Source organism: Labrus bergylta, chromosome 14, assembly GCF_963930695.1.
Source record: "Labrus bergylta chromosome 14, fLabBer1.1, whole genome shotgun sequence".
NCBI classification, from domain to species: domain Eukaryota; kingdom Metazoa; phylum Chordata; class Actinopteri; order Labriformes; family Labridae; genus Labrus; species Labrus bergylta.
Window position 1 is genome coordinate 8,189,030 of NC_089208.1, and position 27,336 is coordinate 8,216,365.

A 27,336-nucleotide genomic window follows, 5' to 3' on the forward strand; every position below is an offset into this window, starting at 1 on the left:
ATCGCCATGGCTTATGACAGTAAGGGCATACAGGCCCCGACGGGTCTGCAGGCTCATTCTACTCGTGTTATGGCCACGTCATGGGCACTCTTTCAGGGTGTGACTGTTGAGGAGATTTGTGCGGCTGTCACACTTTCTCCAGATTATACAAGCTTGATGTGACTGCGTGTACACTGTCTCATTCAGTGCTGAGCGTGAGTGTGCATAATATGCTTGTTTAACTATTTTGGTCTCGAAGATAGATAGAAGGATTGCATCATTCATGGTAATGACTGTGGTGACGGTCATTGTTTGGTCTCATAGATCCATAGTTATGGACATAACTTACGTTGTTGACAAAATATTAATTCAAAAAATACATTTTTTAGGAAGTGCTTTACCTCTATGCAGTGTCCGTCAGGGCCTGTGTGTCTATTATTTTTTTATATATTATTATTTTCTAATCTGAAGTGAGAAATGAACTGGTGAATCCTTTTCACATAGACGTGGCCATATGTTTAGTGTTTGAGGTGTGTCCTGCCACAGCACACAACATGGACAGAAACAAACAAAAAACTCATAATATAGACTTTTTCTGATCAGTCAAAATTAAACATTCACCATCTGGGAAATGAGAATACTCACATCATCTTAAAACCATGAAAAACACCAAACGAAAGGGTTTCATTTCATTGTCGGGGTTTATTTCAGATGAGAAAGGTAACAATATTTGATTGGATAAAAGACAGTCCTAAAATGAGCTCATAATATTGTCAGTCTGTTTGAGTCAGATTATCATGATCATGCTAAAATGTTTCAACATGAAAAGTAAGAAAAATCATGTAAAATCAAAAATCAAATATCCTTGTAAATATCTGCCACAACAAATGCAATGCAAACACCTGAAATCCCTCCTAGGACCTGCTAAGAGTGCGTTTGTGTGTGTGCTATTCTGTGTGTGCTATTCCGGTGTGTGTGTGTGTGTGTGTGTGTGAGAGAGTGCATGTGTGTTATATCGACAGGACCTTGGGGTTGACCACCCTGCCAATGAAGAGCAGCGCCCCCGACATCTCGTCCCGGACCAGGTAAAGGAAGGGTCGGTCCACGCGATACAACAGGTGGCTCCCTGCCTCAGTGGTACTCGCGTACTGAGTCCCTTCAGGCGCGGTCTCCATGACGACCTTGTGATTGACGCTGTTGAGCTTGGTGGGCTGGGCTGAGATTTGTTCCAGGTCTGTGTCTGCCAGCCATTCAGAGAGGCCTGCAGAGAAGGAGAAGGAGAGTTAAAAAGAAGTGAAATATTGGGAGCAGGAAAGAGGAGAAAATGGTAGAAAGGATAAGAAGGAGGGATTAAGGAAAGAAGAAGAATGAGTTGAAAGATAAAAAGAATGGATGCACCGGAGGAAAAAAGAAGAGATGAAAGACTGGATGCGATTCCCACCAGACACTGTTCTATTCTCTGTTAATGTTACAACAAGGAGTCAATCTATATTAACACAAGTAAAAATGTATCGGCATTTGTTTTTGTAATGAGAACCAAAAATACTAAATATTTCCCATTTCAGATTCCTGATCTGAGGGTTTTTAGCTTTCTTTCTGTTTCACGTTACTATACATTTTTGTTGTCTAACCAACAATTTGTTTGTCTCTCTCTTAATTTTGTAATACTTGTATATGGCTCACAGCTCCAGGCCCATTGGGTTAAACCTCGATTTATTTATTTATTTTACAAATGTAGGGTTTTATGTTTTAAAAAGACTCATTTTTTTCCTTAAACGTCTGCTTACTGTTGTTTTTATCATCTAAACAGGATAGAATTTGAATCAACAGTATGTTAGCTTGATGCTAACACATAGGCCTAATGGCAACTGCCTTTATTTTCTACTAAATTCTACAGAACTTTTACTTTTTAAAGCATTTTTAATTAATGCTGTCAGACACTGACAGATTACCTGATAAACACATTTATTTCATTTATAAATTTATGTTTAACATGTTTTAAGGAGACTTTCTTCTCTCCCTGTTTGGAGGGGGCAGTGCCCCAACACCCATTATTAATAAACTGCTACAGCTTTCAATCAATCTGTTATAATGCTTTTGATGTCTTGTGTGAAGCACTTTGAATTGCCTTGTTGTTCAAATGTGCTATATAAATAAACTTGCTCGCAAAAAAACAAAAAGGTGGAGCTGAGGCGGGCCTTCAGCCTCCTGGCAAACAGCTCCCCTATAAGTCAGATCAGCCACATCCCCTAATCATGTAAATGTTTGCATAACTTTTGGCCTTTCTTTCATTGAAACAAACGAGATGTCAAAAATAATTCACCCCTCAAGAGGCCATAACATTTTTTGTACCAGGCTGATTTTTTTTATTTTATTTCTGCTGTAGGACATAATAGGGATTCTTTGACTTTAGCAGCCAGCCTCAAGTGTACACTAAGGAACTGCAGTTTTTTGCACTTCTTCATTGGCTTCATTTTTTAGCACTAGAGGTTGTCCGTTGGTCATCACTGAAAAGGGTCCTTTGACTTTAAAAAGCTAGGACATAGATTTGTCTGATTTATTATTTATATACAGTAGCAATGTTGTTCAGCTGCTGCTTTAACGACTCAAAGGTTTGTAGATTGGACTGTAAACAGACTTTTTTTTTTACTGGTGGCCTTTGTTTCTCAGCTCTAGTGAGTTACAATATTGGTTCTTTTCTTTGACTCCATATTTGTTGGAGGTTTGTTGGAGTTCTGTTTGGCAGACTTGCACTCACCCACATCCCCGAGCAGCGGCAGTAGGTCTGTGGAGTAGCTGAGCCTCAGAACAGGCAGAGTGAGTGACACCTTGGCAGGAAGGAGTGTCATGGAGAGGTCCTGAACAAACTCAGCTGTCAGACTCTCCTCCAGTAGGGTCATGTTGGAGGTCACGTCATCGGGCAGGAAGATGAACATGCTGACGCCATCCTGCATCTGGAGCTGAGTGATCTAAAGGCAGGAACGTTCAGGAGGAAGCAGAAAGGGGCTCAAGCTTCTCAAAGCTGGTTCCCATAGTCATCACACATGGACTCAAAGTTATGAAGTTTGCAGCATTTTGTGTGTATTTTGTTGAAGTTAAAATTTCAAAGAATTCTTACCGTGCAGCTCAGATCAGAGTCAGCACCCATCTTCACAGGGTAGTTATCCTGCTGCATCATGGGAACACGAACAGGTGCTCCTCCGTCCACTTGGAAGCTCTCCATCAATCCAGTCTGACCGAACCGAGTCACCCACTTCCCTGTTAACAGACATTAAACTGTGTCATTATATTCCAATGTTTCTTGTTCCTCCTCTTGAACACTAAACTTATATTCCAAAAACAAGCAACATCCTCAAATCAAAACTGATGCAGAAGCTCGTGATTCAGCTCCAGGAAGATTTGGTGGAATCCATCATACCTTTGAAGTAGGCGCCACTTATAGCATTTACTCCGAGGGCCTTGGGGAGGGCCTTGGCCAGGAGGCTCAGAATCTTCCCACCAGTCTCCTGAGCCACCCAGTCGTTGACGTCTTTCATATCTTTGGGTCCTCCCAGCAGGGCCTTTGGACGAACTCCATACTGCTGCTCTACAAGTGTGAAGAATTCTGGTTTTGTACGAATTCCTGAAAACCAAAGGACAACCAAACAAGGAAAAGTAGAGAGTTAATTTGTCAGTTTTTGGAATATTGTGATGTTACAAAACATTGAATCCAAAGTTTTCTATTTTGATAGAGATATAAAAATAAACAATTTCAGATTAGATAAGACAAAACTTAATAAATCCCAAAGGAAAATATTGTGCTTTAGTAAAAATGCTAATTACATAAAACCAGTGCCATAAACATTAGACTTTCTAATATTTTATAATGTAACAACATTTTCACAACTTCCACTGACTGCCTTTCAGACATGCCATTCTCAACAACCATAATTGCTTGAGCCCTGTTGTGCACCAGGTGCAATGCAAAAAAAAAAAAAATCCCATTTTCTACTTGATACAGTTGTTATTTTCACATCAACACCCAATTTTTTTAATTGCAAATTAACTTGGACCAACGTTAATGACCTTTGGCACGTTGGTCTTAAAATGAGGTCTTTTCAGGGACAAGGTGGCTCATTCCTATCTGAAGGACGCAGAGTGTGACTGGGCCATAAACACATACATATAAATGCGTGTATAGATGTATAATATATATGTTTTTGTAGTTTTTAAGGTACAGAAGGCCAGGAGATAGCATGCTTTTGTTACCCCTTTCTTCTGAGGTCTTGATCATTCCTTTTTGAATGAGGCCAATATGGTGATTTAAGAATAGGTTCAAAGACACACAACAGTAGTAACACGAATACTATCTGAGGTGGAGCAGCTCTCACACAGAATATTTGGTCAGCCCTGTGATAAACCAGCTATGCATACGCATTTTGTATTATAATACAATTACTAGTGGGTTTTTTCATCTTAATGATGCTGTGTTTGTTTGTGGTGCTACTGCATGGGAGCTGCTAAACTGCATTCCGTTGTTTTATAAAAATGGCAATGAAGAGCTATCTATGTATCTCGGTGGTGCATCCAATTTTCATCAGCAATCTTGTATCAAACTAACGAGTTACAATGTATGATTAAAGATGTATCATTATATTATAGATGTCCCCCTTGAGCACCAGCATGAAACCAAAACAAACTGCTGTTTGGTGACACCCCTAGTCTTTGACTAAAACAGCTTTTATACAAAATGTAAACACAGCTCCAACAACAACATAGCCAGCGGGACTGGCGCTTCTCACTCATTTTAGGCATTCATGACTCAGAGACATATTTACATAGGATACATTTTAGAAATTAAGAATAAGAAAATCATAAAAACACTATCCATGTTTCATGTGAATGTCCAGTCAGTGTCAATGGTTAATGTGGTCAATTGAACCAATAACTTGCTGATTGCTTTCTTTACTGACAGAAAAAGCCGAACTCCTGCACAAACTTGTCTAACCCCCCTTTACACAAACTCACGTCTTGCCAGGTAGATGCGTGCGGCGGTGCTCAGGCCTTTCCCAGGTGACTTGACTGAGGCCAGAAGGTCCTTCAGGGTGTTGTGGAGCTGAGGGTCCTGCAGGGTGTGGTACCGCAGAGCCCTGAACAGTTGCCTTTGAGCACGCTCAGACCCTCCTGAAGGACAAAAGAGAAAGTGTTGACGTAAGTGAGTTGACGTATCCTGGCTATTCTGAGCTAGCTGGTACTGACTGTTTCAATGACACTGGAATTGTCAAAATTAGGACTATTGAGACTAATCAGAGACATCAACTTGCAACTTGTTTGGTCTCTCTAAAAATAAAACAAAGAGTAGGTCTACACCTGCTTTTTATGTAAAGTGCCATAAAGGTCAAAACCTGCACATTTTCTAACTTACAAATGAACATTTATTAGAAATTGCAAATTGGTTCTGCCTGATGAAGGTCTCCATAGGACATATGAAGAGAACGATAAATTGAAATGTTGCAGAATAAACTAAACTCAAGTGACACAGCAGACACCCTGACAGTGATTTTTTGGGAGGAGCCCAAACACACTGTGTTAGCTAAGACCAAAACTATCATTTGGATTCAGTTTTTGGTGTGTTTGTGTCTTCACCCATGGACAGCTGAGTCAACGCTGCGGACACACTAATGGGGCCCAGGAAGATGTTTGTTGATGCTTGGCTGCTTGCTAGAGCGCGGAACAGGTTGTAGCCAAAGTCCGAGGTGGCGGCACCCATCTTAGTCGTTGGCGTGGTGAAGAGCTCCACATGTTCCTCCTCCCCTCCTGTTTCCTCACCTCCTGTCTCCGACTGAAACACATCAATAAAGTACTAGAGGTATGCTGACATATGGACATATTTTAGAAGAGTAGCAGATACAATTTATGCATTTTAAAATACTGTACATGTACATAGAGACAGACACCAGACTTTTTTTAAGGTAACTAATAATCTTGTGGAAACAGGTGATAGATACCTGAGCCTGACAGAAGCTCAGGACAACTGCAAACACCAACAGGAAAGTTGTACTCTTCATCCTGAGAGACACAAAGACATGATGATGAAAAAAGGTGCACAGACTGAACAGTCAAAGGGTGGAAGATGGAGCGGATCCCAGCTGTATTTGGGCCAGAGGTGGGGTACACCCTGGACTGGTCATGGAAAACTGAAGTTGTGTTTGGCCTTATACACTTAAGAGTGACGTTTTCTAATGATAGAACTTTCCTAGATGGCATCCTGGTATTCAGCACCATTGTTCAATCCTATTTGATTAGGATATTTGAGAAGGATATGTCCTTCAATTCCCACATGAACACATCTCAGATTTTTTCACCTTCAAGAATCAAGCACATTCTGTCTCAAAACCATGCAGAAAAACTAGCCCATGCATTTGTTACCTCTAGGTTGGATTATTAATATTCTATTTTATCAGGCTGCCTTTGTAAGCCTATGCATTCTCTTCAGCTGGTCCAAATGCACCAACTAGAAAAAGGCCAACATAGCTCTAAATGGTTAGCCAGTATAATTTCTTAAAAAGCCTATAGTGCCATATTAGCACTCTGGCTAATTATGCTCCCAGAATGTAGTCCTGCTTATGGAACCTAAGCCTCCAAATTTAATATGGGAGGTAAAGCCTTCAGTTATCAGGTCCAACTTCTTTGGAATCATCTACCAGTCAGAGTCCAGGTACACTGTAATAGGCTTAGACTAGCGGGGGAGTTGACAGTCTAAGGGCTTGTAAAGACTAAACTGTCAAAAAAAATCTGCAGCATTAGTATATCGTTAACACTTTTGGTCTGAAAATAAGCACTGTTTACACCATATTGATGGCAGCCTTCTGCTAATTTGTGTGTGCATTCTGCGCATGCACGAGAGGAAAAAACTCTCCATACCAGTAGGCGGCGGCGGTCTGCTGTTTTTCACACTAGCAGAAAACTTGAAGACCTTGGACCGATATTGTCTAGACTAGAGTAATGTCTAGACCTGTTTTAAAGGCTCAGAAGGAATATTATTTCTTGCTATATAGATGAAAATGGTTGATTGAGCTGAAACCTCATAAAGGTGCATAAAGCTAAGAGGGCCTGTTTACTGTACAAAGCTTATTATTAAAGACCCCATATTCTGCCCTTTTTGGGGTTCGTATATTTAATCTATGTAACTACTTTTGTACGTTCACAATAGCTAAAGTCCAAAAAAAATGTCTATCAATTTCATGTACTGCTCCTCCTTGCTCCCTCTACTCTGACTGTCAGCTACGCTCTGCTGAGCCCCCACTGTTAGACCCTACATGGGCCAAGTCTGCTCTGATTGGTCTGCTGATCCGCTCTGTCGTTATTGGTCAGTTGCTCAGCACGCTTCTCGGAAATTTCAACATGAGCTGCAGGGCTTGCCACAACGAGCCAATGGGCTTAGATCAGTGATCTCACACTGACAATGATGCCGCACTGACAAATTTTTTTTCGAGGGGGGCTAGAACCGAGCGTTACATGCAGCTAATGCTACAGCTAACAGGAGGACGTAGGAGAAGCTGCGTTTCCACAGACTTTGAATTTTTGCACAGATGTGCCTAAACATGCACAGGACATTTGGAAAACACACTAAAGAGCATATAAAACCAGAAAAAGCATAATATGGGACCTTTAAGTAGCAGGTTCCAGTCAGTATCAAATATTGAGGTGCAATATGAAATATTAAGCAAGGCAAGAATCACACACTTCTACAGACACAAGAATACTTTTTTCAGCACATAATAATTATGTGCTGCATCAAAAAAGTAACCCTAATTTTACCTTTAGGCAGCAAAGACAAACAAAAAGACAATTAAAGAGCCCATATTCTGCCCTTTTTGGGGTTCGTATATTTAATCTATGTACCTACTAAAGTATGTTCACAATAGCTAAAGTTTGAAAAAAGTGTCTGTTTTCATGTACTGCCGCTCCATGCACCGGCTCGCTTCTGACTCTCTCTCTAAGGATCTGAAGTGCCCACGTTCAGAGTCCCCACGTGTGCCAAGTCTGATCTGATTGGTCAGCCTGTCGGCTCTGCCGTAATTGGTCAGTCGCTCAGCACGGTTCTCAGAAATGTCACGCCCCTTTTACCATATTGGGAATGCAGCCACTGGCTCTGTCTGAGGGTAGCATAAACATTAGCACCTTAGCACTACTGTGCTACCGCAGGCTACGCATATCATGGGCGTGCTGCAGAAGTTAACGGGCGTGCAACATGAGCTGCAGGGCTTGCCACAACGAGCCAATGGGCTTAGATCAGTGATATCACACTGATAATGACGTCACACTGGCAAATTTTTATCGAGGGGGGCTAGAACCGAGCGTTACATGCGGCTAATGCTACAGCTAACAGGAGGAGGTAGGAGAAGCCGTGTTTTCGCTGACTTTGAATTTTTGCACATAGATGTGCCTAAACATGCACAGGACACTTGGAAAACACACTAAAGAGCATATAAAACCAGAAAAAGAAGAATATGGGCCCTTTATTGGACACATACATTAGGGTAAGAAAAAAAGAAAGGGAAACAGTTTTGTTTGTTTGCAAAGCTATCAAATTCGGAGACAAAGAGGGCAGCCTGAGCCACATCTTTTTAAAACAATGGGGTTAGGGATAATTGCAGGTAGACGCCAAAATTACACCACCAACTGTGACTTCTAAACAAACAGATGATGCTGTCAGGACCATAAGAAAAGAACACACACCCAAAGCGTCATACAGTTAATTACTGTACCAAGATTTCTCTTTAGAAACAGCTTTACCTGTAATCATGAGAGAAAATGAAAATATAAATTAAGAGCAGCCTCACACACACACACACACACACACACACACACACACACACACACACACACACACACACACACACACACACACACACACACACACACACACACACACACACACATGACATGACTCTTTTGTTCCTCTACACACATCTGGACCTGGTTGTCGTGGTTTCACCAAAACAAAACTCTCTCCTCAGACCACACACCCACACACCCACACACACACACACATACACACATGCACAAACACAGACTCTCAGCAAGCCTGATGGGAAACCCAGACGGGGTCTTCCAAAAGTTTATCATGAGCATTTTTCTTCTCCTGATCTTTTCTTTCCATCATCTCCAAAAACTCTGAAGTCCTACATGTTCCAGAGTTATTCAAATCATCAACTGCAAATGAAAAGATGGTTTTATGAATGAAGACAAACAGGTGGGAACAGCCACGCTTACTGAATGAAGCCCCTAAAGAGGTGATGAGTGTTTTATGCTCAAATAATGGTATTTGTTGTGATTATGATAATTCTCTAAAAAATTACATTAAAACACACATGTCTGGGATGCCAGATAGCTTATCTTTATGTATGTCATGTACAGAGGCAGCATTTCTCAAAGAAGGTATCCAGGGTTCGGGTTCGACCCTCAGCACTTTGCCACGTCATTCTCAACTCTCTCAGCCCAGTTTCCGAGCTCTATCCACTGTCCTCCTGTACTGTAAAAGTATAAAAAGTCCCAAAATAACCTCTGAAAACACACATTTGTTCATTTATTGACTTTGAAGCCTGATAACTGCAAAAATAAAAAATAAAAAACACAGAACAACAAAGAAATTGTTTCCCTACAACATAACGAGAGATGTTAAAGAGATATAACTTCATCCTGGGTCTGTCATGAGTCTGCTTTAACAGTGATTTCAAAGATGTCTCAGTTCAGAGCAAAGAAAGCAGACCGGAAAAGATAAACAAGGAGGAAGGAAAGGAAAGCTTTAAATTAAAGTGTAAAATAAGACAAGTAAACTAAAAAATATAACATCTAATTAAAGTAAAACTGATGTTCGTTTCACCTCCGCTCAGCAGCCCCTGAATGCAGTTTTGGCTCAAACCTTCTGATCTTCATTAGAGCATGAAGGCAACAACATATATATTTTTTTTTTTTGTAGGACAAATATGCAGTTTTATCCTATTTGTGCTATGTACAAATCTTAAAATTAGCTCTTTCCAATTGTCAACATCTCACAGGGATCAGAAATGGCCTTTAAATTTCTTTCAGCAAGAGAAACAACTTTCAGTACTTCTCTCTTCAGGACAGCAGCAAAAAGCTGACATTCCATTTTTTTAAAATGATCAAAAATTAACAAACTAAACAGCCTTTTTAACTGACATGGATATGAGTTTATTGTCCGAGGCCATGATGATATGAAACCATAAAAGCAGCAGTGGCTTCATGTGGATCATAACAGTCAAACTGAAATGATTAAAGTAATAACTGTTTGAATCTGTGTGGTGTCTGGAGTCTGAGCAGCCCTGATGGAGAGACCTGTAGAGTCCTGCAGCAGACACAGTTTCCTGCAGAAACTTGATACTAAGAGGAATGTTTTCTGATTGGCTGCTCATCAACTCCCTGATATCATATCTGCAGGTCACAACCTGAAAATTATTCAAACAAGTGCAGAAATGTTCTTGGCACCAAAGTCTTCAAAACCCTGAATAACCCCTTTAGCAACCTAACAAACATTGATAAAAAAAATACAGAATTCCATATTTTCATTAGAGATATTATAGATTAGTTTTAAACTTATCAAAATCTGATGGGTAACGATTTTGGCTGGCCTTGCTGCTGCTCCACGTACCTGCTGAGAAGTCAGAACTATTATATAAACTGTTGGATGGAAACATGCAGTTGACTGTGCGTTTGTTGGCACAGAGCTGAGCTGACTTGGAAACTCTGAACTCTGGAAAAGGTTGCTTTGTGCAAAAAAGCTCCTCACTGAGTGGAAACACAATCAGTGTGTCAGACAGCATGGTCTTAGTGTAAAATAATAATAAAAGGCTTTATATCAAAATTCTGGGAGATGTGCACGATGAATCAGTAACAAAGAGAATTTTCTGCAGGTTCAAAAGTATGTTTCACTTTTTTGCATAATTTTTGTCGGATGTGCAGCTTTAACTGCAGCACATCTTGTAGCATGAAATTAACCTTACATTAACTGAAAACCAATCATCTAGAGTTGTGCGTAAAAGCGGAAAATTACAATTAAAGCGCACTCACCTCTCTGCTCTCGGACACTCCACTTGGTTCAGTCTATAGTTCTCTCTCTCTCTCTCTGCCGATGAAACGAGTCTTCACCCCGTTGACGCCTCCTGGATCTTAGCTCTCAGCCGCGCGCGTCTCCGCTGCTGCCAACAGAGCACCGGGGGCGCGCGGCGCGAGACAGACAGACGCTGCTGGATTAAGATGAAACAAAATCTTTCCATATACAGACAGAGACAGAGGTCAGGACAGGTAATAAGCAGGCTGTGACGTTTAGGAAACCCAGACATTAAGGTTTACCAATCCCAGTGTAGGTCATGAATTGATACTCGTTCACCTTTTCCCCTGTTCTGACCGTTTCCATTTTCATTGTTAAAGTAAATTGTTTAAAAATCTCTCCTTTTAAACTGGATTAAATTTATTCCTTGACAGGTTCTACAGGTGCCACGAGAAAGTCCTCATGAGATCCTGAAACTTAATGATGACTTGACTTTAAACATAGGTTTAGTCAATATTTAATACATTATATGTTACATTTATAGATATTTAAATATAAACATTCTAATGAAATTACACATATTATACCTTTAATCAAGAGCCCGTTAGAATAATTGAAATTCTATTTATTTAGTGTTTGACTGGTTTATTTCTGCGTTATATTTTTCTATGCATGAATCAACGTCTAAATTGAAAACTTCCTTCAAAGTAATCCATAGGAAGAAAAAGCTTTCGAACAACACTTAACAGATATATATTATAGGGTTCTTATTTGTAACCTGGCAAGTTCTATAAAACAGATATAAAGTCACTGTGTGAAGATTGTAAATAAGAAAGATGACAAAGCCTCTGGGTCTAAAAAAAAGTGAAAATATTGCATACCTGCATTCCTACAAATGGCCAACAGGAGGCAACTCCACAAACTGCAACCTCCTGTGTTACTTAGTGCTGTGCTCATGATGGATTAGTGTTGGGTCTTTGTAGATAATATGAAAAAGAGTAGGGCTCTGCTCTTTCTTAAAGTGTCTTGAGATAACATTTGTTAAAAATTTGTGCTATACCAATTGATTGACTGATTAGTTTAGCAACTGATTGATTGATTAAAGAATGAAGTCAATGGGGTTGTAGAAAAAATTGCACTTCCAATAGGACTAACATTAAAATGTATATTTTTACATTTGAAAAAAACAGTTTTACAGTCTTGTTAGAAAAAACTGTTTTGGTCTTAATTATTCTAAGAAACTCTACAGAAGGTTTTTTTTTTTTTTCGCATCCGTTTTGATTTTAAAAAGACCAAGAGTGTTACATAAATTTGAGCCTGGTTTTGTTGACCGCCAGGTGGGTGTGTTGAAGGCTTAAGACCCTCCTTGGCATTATGTGATATCACTGGGCTTCATAATGCCTTTTCAGAAACCAATTGGGAACGTCACTGAGACTAATTCCATGTCCAAGTTAATGGTTGCAAACATTTGACTGCTTGTATTGTAAGTCTCTGAGAAAAAGAACATACTTTGCACTTGACCAACTATTTCAAAAAATATTTTGATTTCCCTGGTCTCGAAATGGCCAAAACATAATTGATAACTTGCTGTGACCTGATACTTTTTAGTTTAGACTTTTTGCATAGCAATAAAATCAACCACCTAATTTATTAATATCGTACCATCTGACTACAAAAACCAGGATGGAAACTTATATGCAAAAGCATAAACAAATGGGTAACATCCCAGTGGCCACATCCACTTCTTATTCAGTTCATGGTTAAAAACAAAAAGATATGATAGTACCCCTCAAAAAACACAAACACTTTTCCCAATGTATTTATTAATTTATTTTTTTACAGAAAAAAACAAAATAAAGAGATTGATTTAAAAGTGAGCTGTTGAGGTGCTGATAGGCATAATATGTTTTGGGCAGAGCCAAGCGAGCGGTTTACCTGTGTCCGGTCTTAATGCTAGTCTTTCCAGTTGCGTGCTGTAGCTTAATATGAACCTGACAGACATGAGAGGGGTATCAACTTTTTTCAACTCTTTGCAAAAGGCCAACAATCATGTTTGCAAAATGTAAAAATTATATTTCTCAGCTTTGGGCAGGTACAGTTGACTGACTTGAAACAGGTTTCATATCAATTTACTTCTTCTTCCTGTCACTGCTCTCCAGTCCATTTTTCATGCTGCAGCTACTCCCTGTCACCAGTGGGGGCGCTACATGACTGCACGCTGCTGCCGTCTACTGGATCTATTTCACTGCATGATCTGTTGCTGTTATCGTTATTAATGTCTCTTTTGACATTCTCTGTCACAGATTGGTCGCTTAGGGTGCCATTCCCAACATGGGGATCATCACTGGGCATTGGGTTGTTGTCAGGGGCGGGGTTTGTAACAATGCCCATGAAGAGCGGGGTCAGGGTGGCGTCATCGACGAGTGCAAAGAGGAAAGGGGAGTTGACTGAGAAGAGAGAAACGGAGCGCATGGAGGTTATAACAGTGGTGGCAGACGCTTCCACGCCTTCCTCGCTGAGTTCTACGGTGCTGGCGTGGCGGACACCTGTCACTTTCAGTGGGTGGTCGGAAATCCCAGAAAGGTTTGGACCCGAAAACAGAGAACCAAGGCCTGAGAGAGAACCAAAAAGGAGAAATAATGCAGGAAAGTTGAAGCAGTGATTATGGTTGATGTGGAGGAGGTCAACCAATGGGTATCTATGATTTTATTTTCATGTGTATGGGCAGAACAGATGGTCTGATTCATGAATCAAAAATGAGTTACTGCTGCTTGATAGCTGCATCTCCAGGTATAATTCACGAATCATATAGTGCTTATGATATTCAGTGCAAACACTCCCAAAAAGTTGTCTTGCTCCATGGAGTTTTTTATTTTCTTGCATCTGAATGTGGGTGTGAGTTTCACCATTCAAAACAAAGCTTCTGCCCTGAATGGAGCAAAACAAGGAAAAAAAACAACTCACGCATTTTTGATATGCGAAATGGCTTCAAGTGACAAGCCGCTGACAAACCCAGACTGATTAAAACCCTGGTTGTACTATAATCATAGTAATGTTTGATTCATATTTACATACTGTATTTACAGATAATTAATTTTTAAGACATGTAGAATTGGGATTGCTTTCCTGATATCCGTTTGCATTTGAATTCCCTTATAAATACTGCAGTATAGGTACCACCAACTCTCAGCAGACAATAATGTTTCACTCGGACTGCTGTCAGCACCAGTGTTGTTGAATTAGACACTTTTGTGCAATGAGACTAATTTGTTTAGAAAGGGGCACATTTTTCCTCAGATGACTGCATGATAGTGTATTTAAATAAGCGCAAACAGCACCAGCACACAGAGAAGCTGTTTTCTCTGCAGCACAGTAAGGAGAGACGTAACCCTTGCATGTGTTTTGTGTATATTTGATGATGTATTTTTGACTCATTTGCACATGTTTAAGGGGCAGATAAGCCGTGCAATCTTTTTTAAAATCTGGTCCAGAGTTGAAAAACTAAAATGACGTCATCAGGATTTCCAAACGTCTGCACTAAAGGAGTGCTGTAATAGTGTGGATGCTAAGCATTTAGATTAAAATATTGGTGAAGCTTACCCATTTTGGTCAGTGCTTCCTCTAGCTCCTTGCGGTACTGCAGCTTCACCTTAGGTAAGTTGACCTGCATTGTTTTCTCCTGAGGTAGACGTTTGTAAAGGTCGGAAATATTCAGTTCTGGTAGAACAGATGTCACGTTTCTTCCGCCGGGCAAGGGCATGACGATTAAGAGGCTGGTGTTTCCTTTGAAGGGAAAACTGGCAACCTTTTCAAAAAAGAGAAGAATTTGAGAAAAGACCATGACAATACAACTAGAGTTTGTATAGTTAAATTAAGTTATGCAGCCTATTCCAAAAAGAGAAGAACTTCAGAGAAGACCATTACAAGACAGCTATAGTTTGTAAAGTTAGCTATAGTTATGCTATACTTAGCTATACTCGGCTCCTCCCACTGTCTTAAATTTGGCCGGCTAATCAATGTTGTTTGCAGGCAAATTGTTTAAGGTGCTGGTGTCAATCTGTAAGTAACATTTTGTTGTCCGTGTCATTTTAGCTTCTGTTTTTGATTAGGAACGATTGTTTATACTGCAGACAAAGCTCTAGCTTGGTTTGATAAAGCCTCAAGAAGATTCTGGACACTGTTTGTGGTAAAGGAAAATGTCCACACTACTGATGTCCAAAATAATGCTGGTGTTACCTTTGCTTCCAGTTCTGGATCTTCCAGCAGACGGAGGGGGTACTGGGCCGACTTCATCATATCCACTGACACCGAGTTCTGGTTGTCCAGATAGAAAATTCCCTTTGATGTCGCTTGGGGGTCAAATCTTGTTTGCCATTCACCTAACATGCACAAAGGAATGTAAAACAGCAAGGTAAAGCCTTAATAGAACTTACCACCTCACCTGTTTGGAATGTTCATGTCCAAATATAAAGGTGCTGCCCTGGTTTTAGTGTCAGGTCTAATGACATTGGTGTGGCATGTGGCTTTTTGCTGATGATGTTGTGCTTTTGGGTCACACCTTGACCTCCAATGTGAAGTTAACATGAATATCAGCCTTTTATAGGCGTAACCTGGTTAGGCTTCAATTGTAGATGGGCTCAGAGAGGGGTTAAGCTGAACCCACTTAGACTTATCTTTTATTGGGCCGGCATGGACACTAAGGACAAAAAGGACTGTTTGTGCTAGCTGGCAAGCCATTTGTGACTAAAATGAAAGTTAGCATTGGGGGAAATTGTCTTATTGTTCAGGGGCATCCTAATTAACTTGCAATGTAAATGGCTTTTTCGATCCTCATGTATCTTGAGTCTCTATACACTGAGACAGATAAAAAGAAAATTGCCCCAAAATGCCTTTTAAAAAGACAGCAGGCAACACATTTATATTCCCATAGGAAGTTGTGTAGAGTGCTAGGCCTAAGGCTCAGGATTCAGCATTCTGAAACCAAAAAAGGTATCTGGACCACAAGGATCTGCTCAAGTAGGGGCTCTAAAGTGGCACTGGCCCTACACTTACTTGTATAATACATTTACTTTGGACTTCTCCACTAATAGTACTACTGACATTAGCAAATCAACTAAGGAGGTAGACCGTTAAGATTTCATTTAAATGAAAAATTGATCATCCGATTTTAAACTCTGGGCATTCATATTACTGCTGAAACATCTGACTTGGTCACTTGGTCTCAACTTTAGTATACATTTTTGTGTTATTCCAGTCTTGAATTGTCTTTGGTAGAATGGTTCACCTTTGAAGTAGACTGCATTCATTAGCATAAGCACCACATCATGTGGGATACTTTCCAGAAAGTTAGGTATGTGACCATGGGTAGCGTTCTCTACCCATTGGTTGACCTCCTCCACATCAACCAGAGGGACAGGTCGTGATTTGTATCTGAACAGAAAAACAAGTCTTTTTACTTCCACATTAAACATGATGCATGCTGGAACATATCATTTTGTACAAAACATACATATTACTAATTAAGGGATGAACCTGGATGCTTAATCCCTAGTGTAAACAGATTATGTGGTTTTATAATGCTTAAGTGGGCAATTTGCTGTCATAGTCCAGGCCAGCTGGACTGTTAGAAGGAAAAATAAGTACAAATCTCCCTAAATGAGGGAATATGTTTTGGGAGATTTATGTTTCATTCCTTAAGTATTGTTCAGATACTTGTTCATCAATGTCAAGGAGCATTGAAGATGTTCTGGCAGCACCTATTGGTCCATCATCTTATCATGACACTCTGTGTTGATTTTAATTAGCAAAATTTCTTTACAAGAAGTACCTATGAAGTATGTTATTTCTGCCTACTTCCACATATAATCTTGATATCATCTCATATCATCCTGTTTTTTTTTTTCAAACCAAGTTATTCTTATTCTCATCAGCTTTCACTGGAGAATTTTCCAGCTAAATCCACACTTGATCTACTGGTGCCAACAGCTGTTTCCCATCTACCTATTTGCTCTCCAGTATTAATTGTCATTCAATCTCTTTGTCAGCCAGTTTTCCATTTCTTACAGGTTTATGATCTTCTCAGTTTGGCAAGTTTCCTGCCCTTTGCATGCATGTTTGTGCCTAATTATGGTTGCCAAGCTTCTGTTGCTACCTGTTAGAGTAAAAACTGTTTTGAGTAATCTTGAAAATTTGGGTCTTAACTTGTAGCCAAGCCACTGCCTTGATAATTCAATGGGGAAATCAACCACTTTAGTCCAACTCAGATGTGTTAAAACTGTGATTTCTTTAACTGTTAGTGACTGCATCAAACAAATTTGTGTTTTGTCTGATTGTATTTGATACCTGGCCAGAGACTCCTCAACAAAAGACAGCCTCACTTCAAATCCTGGGAGATTGAAAAAAGAGAGAGAAAATTGAAAAGTTGATCAATGACCCAATCTTGATCCAAAAACACCTAGTCTCAAACCACCACCAGATTTATCACCACACACCAGGTCTCAGGTACATGCGTGTTGCCACCTCCAAAGATGTGTTTCTGAAATGAGGTAGAAGGCCCCCCTGTATATGATGGTAACAGGGCAGACTGTCTGCATGGAGGCTCTTCAGCAGCAGCTTTTCTGTCTCATTTCTGGCACCTGAGAGGAAAAATAGTCTGAGCAAATCATCTTCAAGGAATGCACTGCAACAGCTGGTGAAGGATGAATGCAACAAATTTGAACAGGCCATTCAATATGTTGCTCTACATGTATTTAGATTTGTTTGAGCGTGATACGAGAGTAAAGGTCATGCTGTCCATTCAAAAGTTTACCCTTGCTTAAATTCAGTGATAAAACCAGACTTAGCTCAACTTCAGGGCGTTTTAGCCTCAGGTATACAAAAAAAGGAATTCTGAAGTTTAATTTTAGACTTCCAGTGAATTTTAGTTGTGGATGACAAAGTTTTGAACTGATCATCAGTTATTTTCTTATGCAAAATAAAGTGTATATATACTGACCTAAAGTGAGCTGGGCAAGGGCAAAGGCCAAGCTGAGAGGCGATAAGATTATATTTGGCTGCTGTTGATCAACAGGAAGGTTTTTCAGCAGCTGTAAACCCAATCGCTCTATGGCGCCCCCTATGGCCCTTCGTTCCTTAGAACTAAACAGCCACTGTCCACTACAATTCTGAACATCCTTTTCCATTTCCTCCTCTTCATCTGAAGGACTGAAGACTTCAGGAGCTCCTGGACTGGGGTCTTCCTGAAAATATGACGGGCAGGGTTATCGATATCTGATGAGTACAGTTACATAAAGGCAAATAATGAATACAGTATACAATTAAGGTTCTTACAGTCAGTCCCATAATGCAGAGACAAAGTAAGACAAGTAGAATATACAGCTTCATTTCCAAATAACCAGCCTGAAAAACAAAGAGAAAAACCATTTGAGTGTGTCAGTTTAAAAACATCAACTGAAAGCAAGAAAGAAATGGTGGTTAATTAGGCTTCAGTAGCTTCAGAGGGCTTTTCTGTAAAAGGTAGTTCTTTTCACACAAAAAAAGACCAACTGAAATCAAATACTCGGACAACCATAGGTTGCCATTTTCCAACATTACAGTAACAGTTCGGGGAATACAGGAGCTAACTTTTCCAAATTGGTTCCAAGAAAGGGTAAAGTTATCTGATTAAATATGCATATCAGAAAATCCGTCAAAGAAAATTGACACATTAGACACCATTTTGCATTGTTTTCTGTCCATGCATCCATTTTTTCCCATCTAGTATGTTTAAAGTCACTTGAGGTTTCAGATATGGCTGCTGTGTTTACCAGCAGACTAAAGGTTACAGACTCTTTTTTGGCTTGTCCGCAATACACTAAATACACAAAGCAATGAATACACAAAACTACACAAACTACTGTTAAACACTATACCATATATGCCAATATACACAATTATTGTAGGACCTGTGAAGTTGTATCCTCTCTTTCTACATGTAATTCAAAACAATAGCTTGTTATACGTTTTTATACAACTGATTATTTAAGCAACATTCAAAGTGATTGAAAATCAAAATGCAAATAAAAAAAGTTAAATTAAGACTGATCTGAACTCACCTGGTTTGTGTGATGTGGAGTCACAAGTTAAAAAAGCAAAAGGGTACAAAGATGAGATGAATAAAATAGGAGAAAAGAGAGATAAAGTGCACCTTCACAAGGCTAGACAGCGTAGTGCCTGAACTCAACAACTGCCGCCCCCCTGTTGGCTGGTTAATAATCAACCCTGAACTGATTATGCCTTATGTATGTTTGGTAACACAAATTGTAAAAATAAGAGTGTCCATGAGACTCTTTTTTTTAGATACTGATGGACACGTTGGTTTCACACAGCTAAATACTTGACTGGGAATGCATTCTGGAGGACATGGGACGAAGAAACTAATTTATATTTTTCTTACAGTAATTTAGTGATTAGAATCTTAAAAGGTACAATGCCACAGTCTTAAGTCAATATGCTCTGTGATTACTCAAAGGAACCTGGAATCATTATTTTGAAAATCCTTAATTCTCAACGTCACAGAGGCCCAGTACTGCTGAGAAAATAAACTGATGAAAAGTTGAAAGTTAATAAAAAGCTCTCACTCCCATATCTGAATCATAACATCGTAAACAAAAAATACTAAATGAATGAGAAAATTATGTTTTACCTATTGTGATCATCTCAAAAGTGGTATCTGACCTCCCTTGAGGGAAAGAAACCACAGTTGGTGCAGAGGATGAAGCATTACAAGCTGGATATAGTTTGGCTTACAACCCAGACCGTTCTGGAACCAAACTCCTAAGAAGAGGTTAGACTCTCCTTTTCCAGAGTTTCCTAGGGTGAAAGGCACTTGGTGAGTGTGGGGATACCCCAAACTTGTGCTTTTCTGTGTTGGAGTTGGGAAAAAGAGGGTCCTCTCTCTGTGACTGAAAGTCATAATAAAGGAAGGCTCTGCCTTCTTGGAGTTTCCTGGGGGACTACTATAGCTTTGTTTTTGGGACTTCAATGCATTCCTTGGCAATAGAGACACCTCAAGTGGACTGATTAAAAGGAACAGCCCGCCCAATCTTAACCCAAGTAGTTCTATGTTATTGGACATATAAACATAGTTAGAAATTGTCCATATTAAACACCATATTTGAGCATAGAGTGATTGGTTGTGCACTTGGTACCAGGTCATCCTGGGCCAAAGATGAATTACTTAATTGTCTTATCATCTGATCTCTGTTCGTTATACTCGGACACTCAGAATGGTGCAGTGCTGTTAATTGATCACCATGTTGTTTAAGTTGGATCATGTGGAGGGAAAGGGTGCCTACCAAAATGGTGGACATGCACTTGCAAAGAAGCTTCAGGTGGACGCCCCTGTACACAAAATTATGAACTCATACTTTGAAAGAATGTTTTGTACATCCTGGGGGAGGTTGATGACATGGCCAAAATACAATGTATTAAAGTTGTACTTTTGTACATTGAAGTCAAATTCATTGAATGTGTGAACATACCAGGCCAATAAAATTGATTCTGATTCTGATTATTTAAAGAGACACAGCGTGCAAGTTCTTGGCAAGATTTGACAATAGTGGCAAGAAAAACTTTCTTTTAACAGGCAGAAACGTTAAGAAGATCCAGGCTCATAGTAAACATCACTTAGAGGTCCGGGACAATGTATGTAGAGTTGAAATTAGGGTTGTTTTTTCCCTTTTTTTAATTTAAAAAGGGTCTTCTTCACTTTTAGGGTATCACACTTCACAGGCTCCTTGGAAAGGTTATTTACGAGGGTGCTGCAAAAAAAATTTTCCAACCTCAAAAAAACAGGAAGAACAAAAGAGATTCCACCCTGGCCATGAAAGAGTGGACTAATTTATCCTTTCAGGGGTCATGGGAGTTTTGCTAATCCAGACTACATGAGTTGTGGTCTTAGAGAAGGACTACAATTGCGTATGGGAGCACTGCGCCTGTCACTGTTTGAGCAACTCAGTTACTGTATAACTAAAGTGAGAGCTGTGTTCAAATCCTTGGTACAAATTCAAATTAATTTGGACTGGCTGCTAGCCCCACAAGCGCTAACCCTTGTCTGTTCTGTTCATGATTTTAATATTACAGGAACTGCAGGCGCATTCAGCTTGGAGAGTTTCCAGTTTTGGGGACCTCAAAGTTGCAACTCTGCATTTTGCAGATGATGTGGTTCTGTTGGCCTCATCAAACTGTGACCCAAAGTTGCCCTAGTATGTATGTTGTAAGACAATCAAGCTAATGGAAAGAGACCACAATTATCCATATATGTTTGACGTGTCTTTGCCTTTACAGAGCGACAAACATGCCTGTCCAAATATCTGGGACAGATAAGTTCCATTTTAGAAGTTTGTGTATGCAGAAAAAATGTTGGGGAAATGTAGCTGGTAAGATGCCAGTGTCAAGCAAGTGTCTTTGGACCTAGAGTCTGGGTTCTTAGTGTGAAAAAAGTGAATTGCCCTCCATCTTATGTGGGAGTGAGTTACTGCAAAGCAAAGGAGTTCAACTATCTCTAGGTGGTGACCTAAAAGAATGCCGATGCTGATGCAATGTGTGGATGTAGAGTGGCTAGGCTCAGTGTTAAAAATAAGGCAAGGAGCTCACACGTCTTAAAGGAAATAAGGGATAGAACTACTAATCCTTTGATTGAAAGAACAAAGACAAAGAATAATAAACAAAATGAAACAACACATCTTTTCTAAATTAACAATATACCTTAACAAAGCATGAGTAAACTTTTAAAATACCCAAGAAATCTAACCTGAACATGACAAAAAAAACAAAGAGCAGAGGTAACAAATATTAAATACCAGAACAAGCTTCAGTATTTCAATTCCAGTTTATAACAAATGTTACCTCAAGACACTTTACAAAAAAAAGTAGGATTAGATCAAACACTTTATTTCATTATTTTACAAATCCCAACATTAACCCACCATGAGCAAATGGCTTGGCAAGATTTTGCAAAGTTACAGTGGCAATGGCAAGGAAAAGCTTTCTTTGAAGCTGTTTAGTGCACAGTCAGTCATCCTTTAGCTCTGGGCCTTCATAGCACTCCACACATACAATGATGACAGATAGAGTGGGCGTGTGTTTGTCCTTGTCTAACCTTCTAGTTCCAGCTTAACGCCCCCACAATCCAGGCTCTGCATCTGTTCACCTTGATCCCTCTGGTCTAAACAAAAAGTAAACACAAGTCTTTATAGTAAAAGGTACATATTGTGGACAGTGGGATTACATACCTGTTTGTCTTTTAAGTGATATCAATAATGATCACTTTAAACATTGAGTGTATTTCAGAGATATGTTCATATAAAAAGTGGATTAAAAGTAAGGGAGAGAGACTTGTTTGCCATTAAAGAAAAAAACGTTGTGTTCCTCCCACACACTTTGCTGCTTCCAGTACTTGCAAATACAATTGCCAGCTACACACACAAACACATTTATACACATATCCTCCTGACCCTGCAAACTCTTTAGACAGCAAATGATTATATTCAACGGCCTGTTGATTTAGATGCAAAAAAAGTAGTTAAGTTTTTGTGAATAGCTCAGTGCACGTGTGTGAGTGGTAGAGTGAGTGAATGAGGAGAGTGTAAGGCCATCTTCTCAGTGTTGTTAACTCCAAGGGCCTAACTGGAGAAGGCTATAGCTTTTTAGCTATGTAATCTTCAAGTATCAGGTAGACATGGTGTGCTTTTAACTTGACAAAAAGAAGACACAGCCCCCACAATCCTGACCAACAACCTGCCAACAATGTAACCTTTAAGTTGATTTTGTCACGTACTATGGAAAACTAAGAACAGGACCCAAAACAGAAAAAGGCAAAACAAAAACGGTCTTTCTGAACAAAGTCCAAATTCCAAAAGTAACAAGGTCCAACAAAAAATTCCAAACACCAGAAAAAACAAAAAGACACTGGCGCACAGAGAATTTGACCAGAAGCCAAGAAGAAAAGTTGACCTATGAAGACCTAACACAAAAGGAAAAGAAAAGGACGGTGAGTGGATTACAAAAGGGACAGAAAGACAGAAGCACTTGAATTATTTATATATGTTTGGTTTGTATATTATTAAAATGGTTTTGAAAATTATTAACTAAAAAAAGGAAGAAAAGGAGATGTTGACATGTATATTGTTTATATTTTAAGAAGTAGAAATAACATCTAAAAAAGTAACAGTAGAAACTGAAAGCACACCTTTTATTTTATTTATCTTTATTTATTTATTTATTTATTTATTTATTTATTTATTTATTTATTTATTTATTTATTTATTTATTTATTATTTATATTTATTTATTTATTATTTATTTAAGTGGCCTCCTTCATTTTAATCGACCCTTTTCAAGAGCTGTCTGTTATGTTATTTGTTTTTTTCAAATACAAACCTACTTTATTTGAACATTGGAAAGAAAATTAAATGTAATATTTAATAGTTATTATGTTATTATTAGGCTATCATTTCATTGTATGAGTACCATCGAGTTTAAAATAGTGTTCCTATACCATTTCATTAAACTTGTTTTTGTACTTGATTTGACAGTCAGCTGTTGACTGCCTACAGCTAACCTTTTGTGGGCTATAGATGCAGTACACAGATACCTGTGATACTTCTCCATGGTTGCACACACAGGTGTGTTGGGGAGGTTTTCGACGTACTGTGATCAAAGTTATTAAAACTGTCATCTATCCAATAGAGCAGCGTAACGAGGTGTTTCTCTAGAATTAAGATTTTTACTTTAGTTTCTGTTTTTTTAAGTCAACTCAAAGTTCACTTTCATACGGGCAGACTCTGGTGACTCTTCATGAAAACATCAACACGAGCAAATGGTAAATGGACTTGAGCTTATATAGCACTTTTCTAGTCATCTGACTGCTCAAAACTCTTTTACACTTCACACCGATTCACACACTGATGGCAGAGGTTTCTATGTAAAGTGACAGTCAGAAGTGACTAATCCCACTCATACACTTGGGGTTAAGTGTCTTCCCCAAGGATACTGAGCCACAGGCACCCACTCATGCCTATGTGCAACCAAGAGCTACATTTATCATGTTTCATGCTTACATTAATCAGCTACATTTTTAATCCTATAAGATAACTAAGAGAATAATCGACCAGTCTGCAATGTCTTCCATTGTTATAAAGTGAGTTTTAATTAAAATCAAGATTTTGGTTCTTGGTCCTCCACTTCAGTCCATATCGCCCTGTTTGTTTCTCTCCATAATGTTAAACTCTTTCTACCCCCCTTTAGGTTTTAAAAAGAACTCTTTAAAAACTAGTAGGTTGTAAGCACCTAAGTATCCTTTGCTGCTGGATCACATGGCTATTCTGTATAGTATTATAGGTTAGTTATAGGATTATGATAAACAAAAAGAGTCAGGGCAAATGATGGAGTTACGCTGTTCTGTCTTTGATTTCTTTGATTACTTTTATTACAGTATGTCGAAAATCTCCCCAACACAACCCCATGACTGTGAAACTATGAAAAAGCTCCGTCCTTCCAGTTCTATCACTCTGCAGAAAGTAAGATGCACAGACACATAAACTATCACAGGTTTTGCTGTTCTTCATATCCCATGAAAAGGGGTGAACATTTTTTTTTGGAGGGACTACAGCTACAGTTAAAAGTCTCTACATTGAGACAAATCAGACAGGTCTGTGCAGTCTACACAGAACTACTGACATTTACCAACAAACAGTAGAAGGAAGTATTTCAGAGACAGTAAATCAATGATTCTCTGTCGTATCAAGGTTGTCCCTTCACCAAACATATTTCCAATATGGGAATTGATTCCATTCAGGACATCTGATGTGGACAAAATCTTTAAGACACACCACTCCCGTGGCTGCCTGCGATAGTATAAAAGGCCCATGTACGCATTCTCCGGTGATTCATTGATTTTGACTTAGGAAGCGTACAACGTGAGAGCAGAATCGTAGAGGACAAATACAGAAAGATACAGCAGATAGTATCCGCTTACCTTGGGTAGGAAGGAGAAAGGAGAGCTGGCTTACGTGCCCCTCTCAGGATAGCTGTTCTTTCTTGTCTTCTCTGGGAAGGAGTGGAGGACCTCAGCATCTTAGCTGGGGTTGTTTTCCTCTCTTTGCTGCGGCATGGGGTGCCTTACAACTGTATTGCGTGAACTGCTCCGCTAATGCAGTTGGGCATAGGAGTTTGTGGAAACCGACCAAGTAGGTGGAAGCTTTCTCCGTCTACTGGTATCTGTTACAGCCGATGTGTGTGTAACCTGTCAGAATTATTGAAACACTGAGGTGAGGATTAAGGTCTGTGTCACATGTGCTGAGAGACACAGGCCCCCAGCCGGTGTATTGCTCACGGTTCTCAAGCTAACGCATTGATGGGGCTTTTGCTATGCCCAGACTATGTCGGCATGCAGCGGTGTCAAAACAGTGTTATAAGTCCAGCCGATGTATTGCTCGCGGTTCGCGAGCTAACGCACTCGGTCTTACCATACACTAGTTGTGCACAGTTGTGGCCTGTGAGTCAGGCGCAGGCAATGTCGGCTACGGCAGACATCCATCTCTCTCCAATTGAAATCACCCACAACATAATACGTTCAATACGTGCAGAGGATGGACACAGATTGTAAACTCCATTGACATAAACACAAGCTATATAGTAGTTGCTCCCACAGATATGTATGGCATGCCAAAAAGGCAATTTGTGTATTGGGAGTTTACATATGGAGATTGGATGCGATAAATACATGCTGTGTTTGGAGCATCAGCATAATAATATCCTGATGGGCCCTCAGCTGTGCATGGATTTTCTCAATGCCTGCATGTAGAAGAGGAGGCCGTTTTTGTGCCATTCCTGCTAACCAGGCAGCTTCCCCTCTCTCTGTGCTAAAGAAAGGGAGTAGGGGATGAAGAGGCAGAGGATGGCGTTTATGGAGAAACTTTCTTTTCCTCTTAGGGCGATAACTTGTCCTGTGGGCAACAGATGCTGGCTCGCACCCCAGGGGAGGAGCTAGCCTGCTGTTTTGAAATGGTAGCAGGGCACCCAGCGTGCTGGACATTGTCCTCCCCCAGGACCAAGTGGCCTCCTCCTCTAGGTCCAAGGCAGAGGTGGTGGCAGGCCCGACTTCGGCGCAGGTGTTCCTCCTGTCTGCTTTACTGACCTGGTGTGCCAGCAGTTTCACTCGCCAGGGGCAAAGCATAAGTGGCCTTCGACATGCAGAAGTTTTCTAACATGTTTTCATAGAGAGCAGGTCGCTTATGGGACCCTTCCCTCGGTGGATCAGGCTCTCTCTCCACTGAATTCTCTCTCCAGATTAATTCCTGGCACAGCCACCTACCCTAGTGGGCATTGCAGGGTTATGGATTGCTTGCTAGCTAGGCTGCACAGAGCTATGGCTTTGCATGCCTGTCTGACAAACACAGGGTCCTTAGGGACCTCTATACTGCATCAGATGGCCTGTCAGATAAGGGAAGGTACATAGGGGGGACCCAAGCATTGTTGAACCTTTCCAATCATCTTTTCTGTGCCTCTCCTCTATGATGAGTGCACAGACAGAAGCATCAGGCTGCACTTTAACTTCTTGGGTTGTACGACACCACCTTTGGTTGTCTCAATCCCAGCTTAAGTGAATTGTTCGGGTCGCTTGCTTAAGGTGTCAGCGGATCCCTCGGCTATGTTTGGGCAGCATACAGCTTTGTTGTTGCAGAGGGCACGTATCAGTCCCCAATGCACCCAGGAGGGTTGTGGGGGCCTGGCGGGGCATTCCAGGGGTTCTGGGCAGACTAGCGCGTCCGTGCCGCATCCGTGCCGCATCCATGCCCAAGCTTAGGTGACTCTGGCGGGGAGCAAGGGAGCCTTGGCCCCCCCTTGGTCTGCAAAAGGGATGCTTGTTTAGCCTTGGAGAGATCTGATGGTGTTCTTATCCATGGTTCACGGCTGCTGCTTACAGTACAGTCATTTTGCAGACCTACAGCAACAGCGTTGCCAGTCTTCAGGGCAAAGCTGTGAATGATCATCAGCATGTGGAATTCATGTTGGACACAGACTGCTGTCTATTGTGAACATCCCTCTTCCCCAGGCCCTTTCTTCCCAAACTCTGGCGTTTGGAGTGAAGGCTGAGGAGGATGTTGATATTGAAAGTGGAAAGTGAGAGAAGTCCTTCCCTTACAGGGAACCATGAATTTTCCTGTGGGCTGTGAACTAGCTTGCGGTGTGAAGGGATGGCAGTTCAACCAGGTCTCTGGATATTGCTCGCCTTGGACCTTGTGGCTGTCACTTTGGTGGTG

At 40.2% G+C, this 27,336-nt stretch overlaps 2 protein-coding genes across 2 annotated transcripts; both read right to left on the reverse strand.

The window, feature by feature from the left end:
* Positions 1 to 661: 661 nt before the first annotated feature.
* serpinf1 (serpin peptidase inhibitor, clade F (alpha-2 antiplasmin, pigment epithelium derived factor), member 1) lies at positions 662 to 11,156 on the reverse strand. The gene is made up of 8 exons (XM_020653796.3): positions 11,053 to 11,156; positions 5,967 to 6,027; positions 5,605 to 5,800; positions 4,987 to 5,142; positions 3,398 to 3,601; positions 3,098 to 3,237; positions 2,738 to 2,948; positions 662 to 1,240 (listed from the first exon to the last, which is right to left on the reverse strand). Exons 2-8 carry the CDS (start codon positions 6,024 to 6,026, stop codon positions 990 to 992), a joined length of 1,218 nt encoding a protein of 405 aa, XP_020509452.1. The 5' UTR covers position 6,027; positions 11,053 to 11,156; the 3' UTR covers positions 662 to 989.
* A 1,679-nt stretch (positions 11,157 to 12,835) lies between these two features.
* On the reverse strand, positions 12,836 to 19,281 carry serpinf2a (serpin peptidase inhibitor, clade F (alpha-2 antiplasmin, pigment epithelium derived factor), member 2a). The gene is made up of 9 exons (XM_020653800.3): positions 19,126 to 19,281; positions 18,362 to 18,430; positions 18,027 to 18,270; positions 17,524 to 17,667; positions 17,375 to 17,417; positions 16,317 to 16,462; positions 15,269 to 15,411; positions 14,633 to 14,837; positions 12,836 to 13,644 (listed from the first exon to the last, which is right to left on the reverse strand). The coding sequence occupies exons 2-9, from the start codon at positions 18,413 to 18,415 to the stop codon at positions 13,211 to 13,213; spliced, it is 1,413 nt and encodes a 470-aa protein (XP_020509456.1). The 5' UTR covers positions 18,416 to 18,430; positions 19,126 to 19,281; the 3' UTR covers positions 12,836 to 13,210.
* Between the last annotated feature and the right edge of the window lie 8,055 nt (positions 19,282 to 27,336).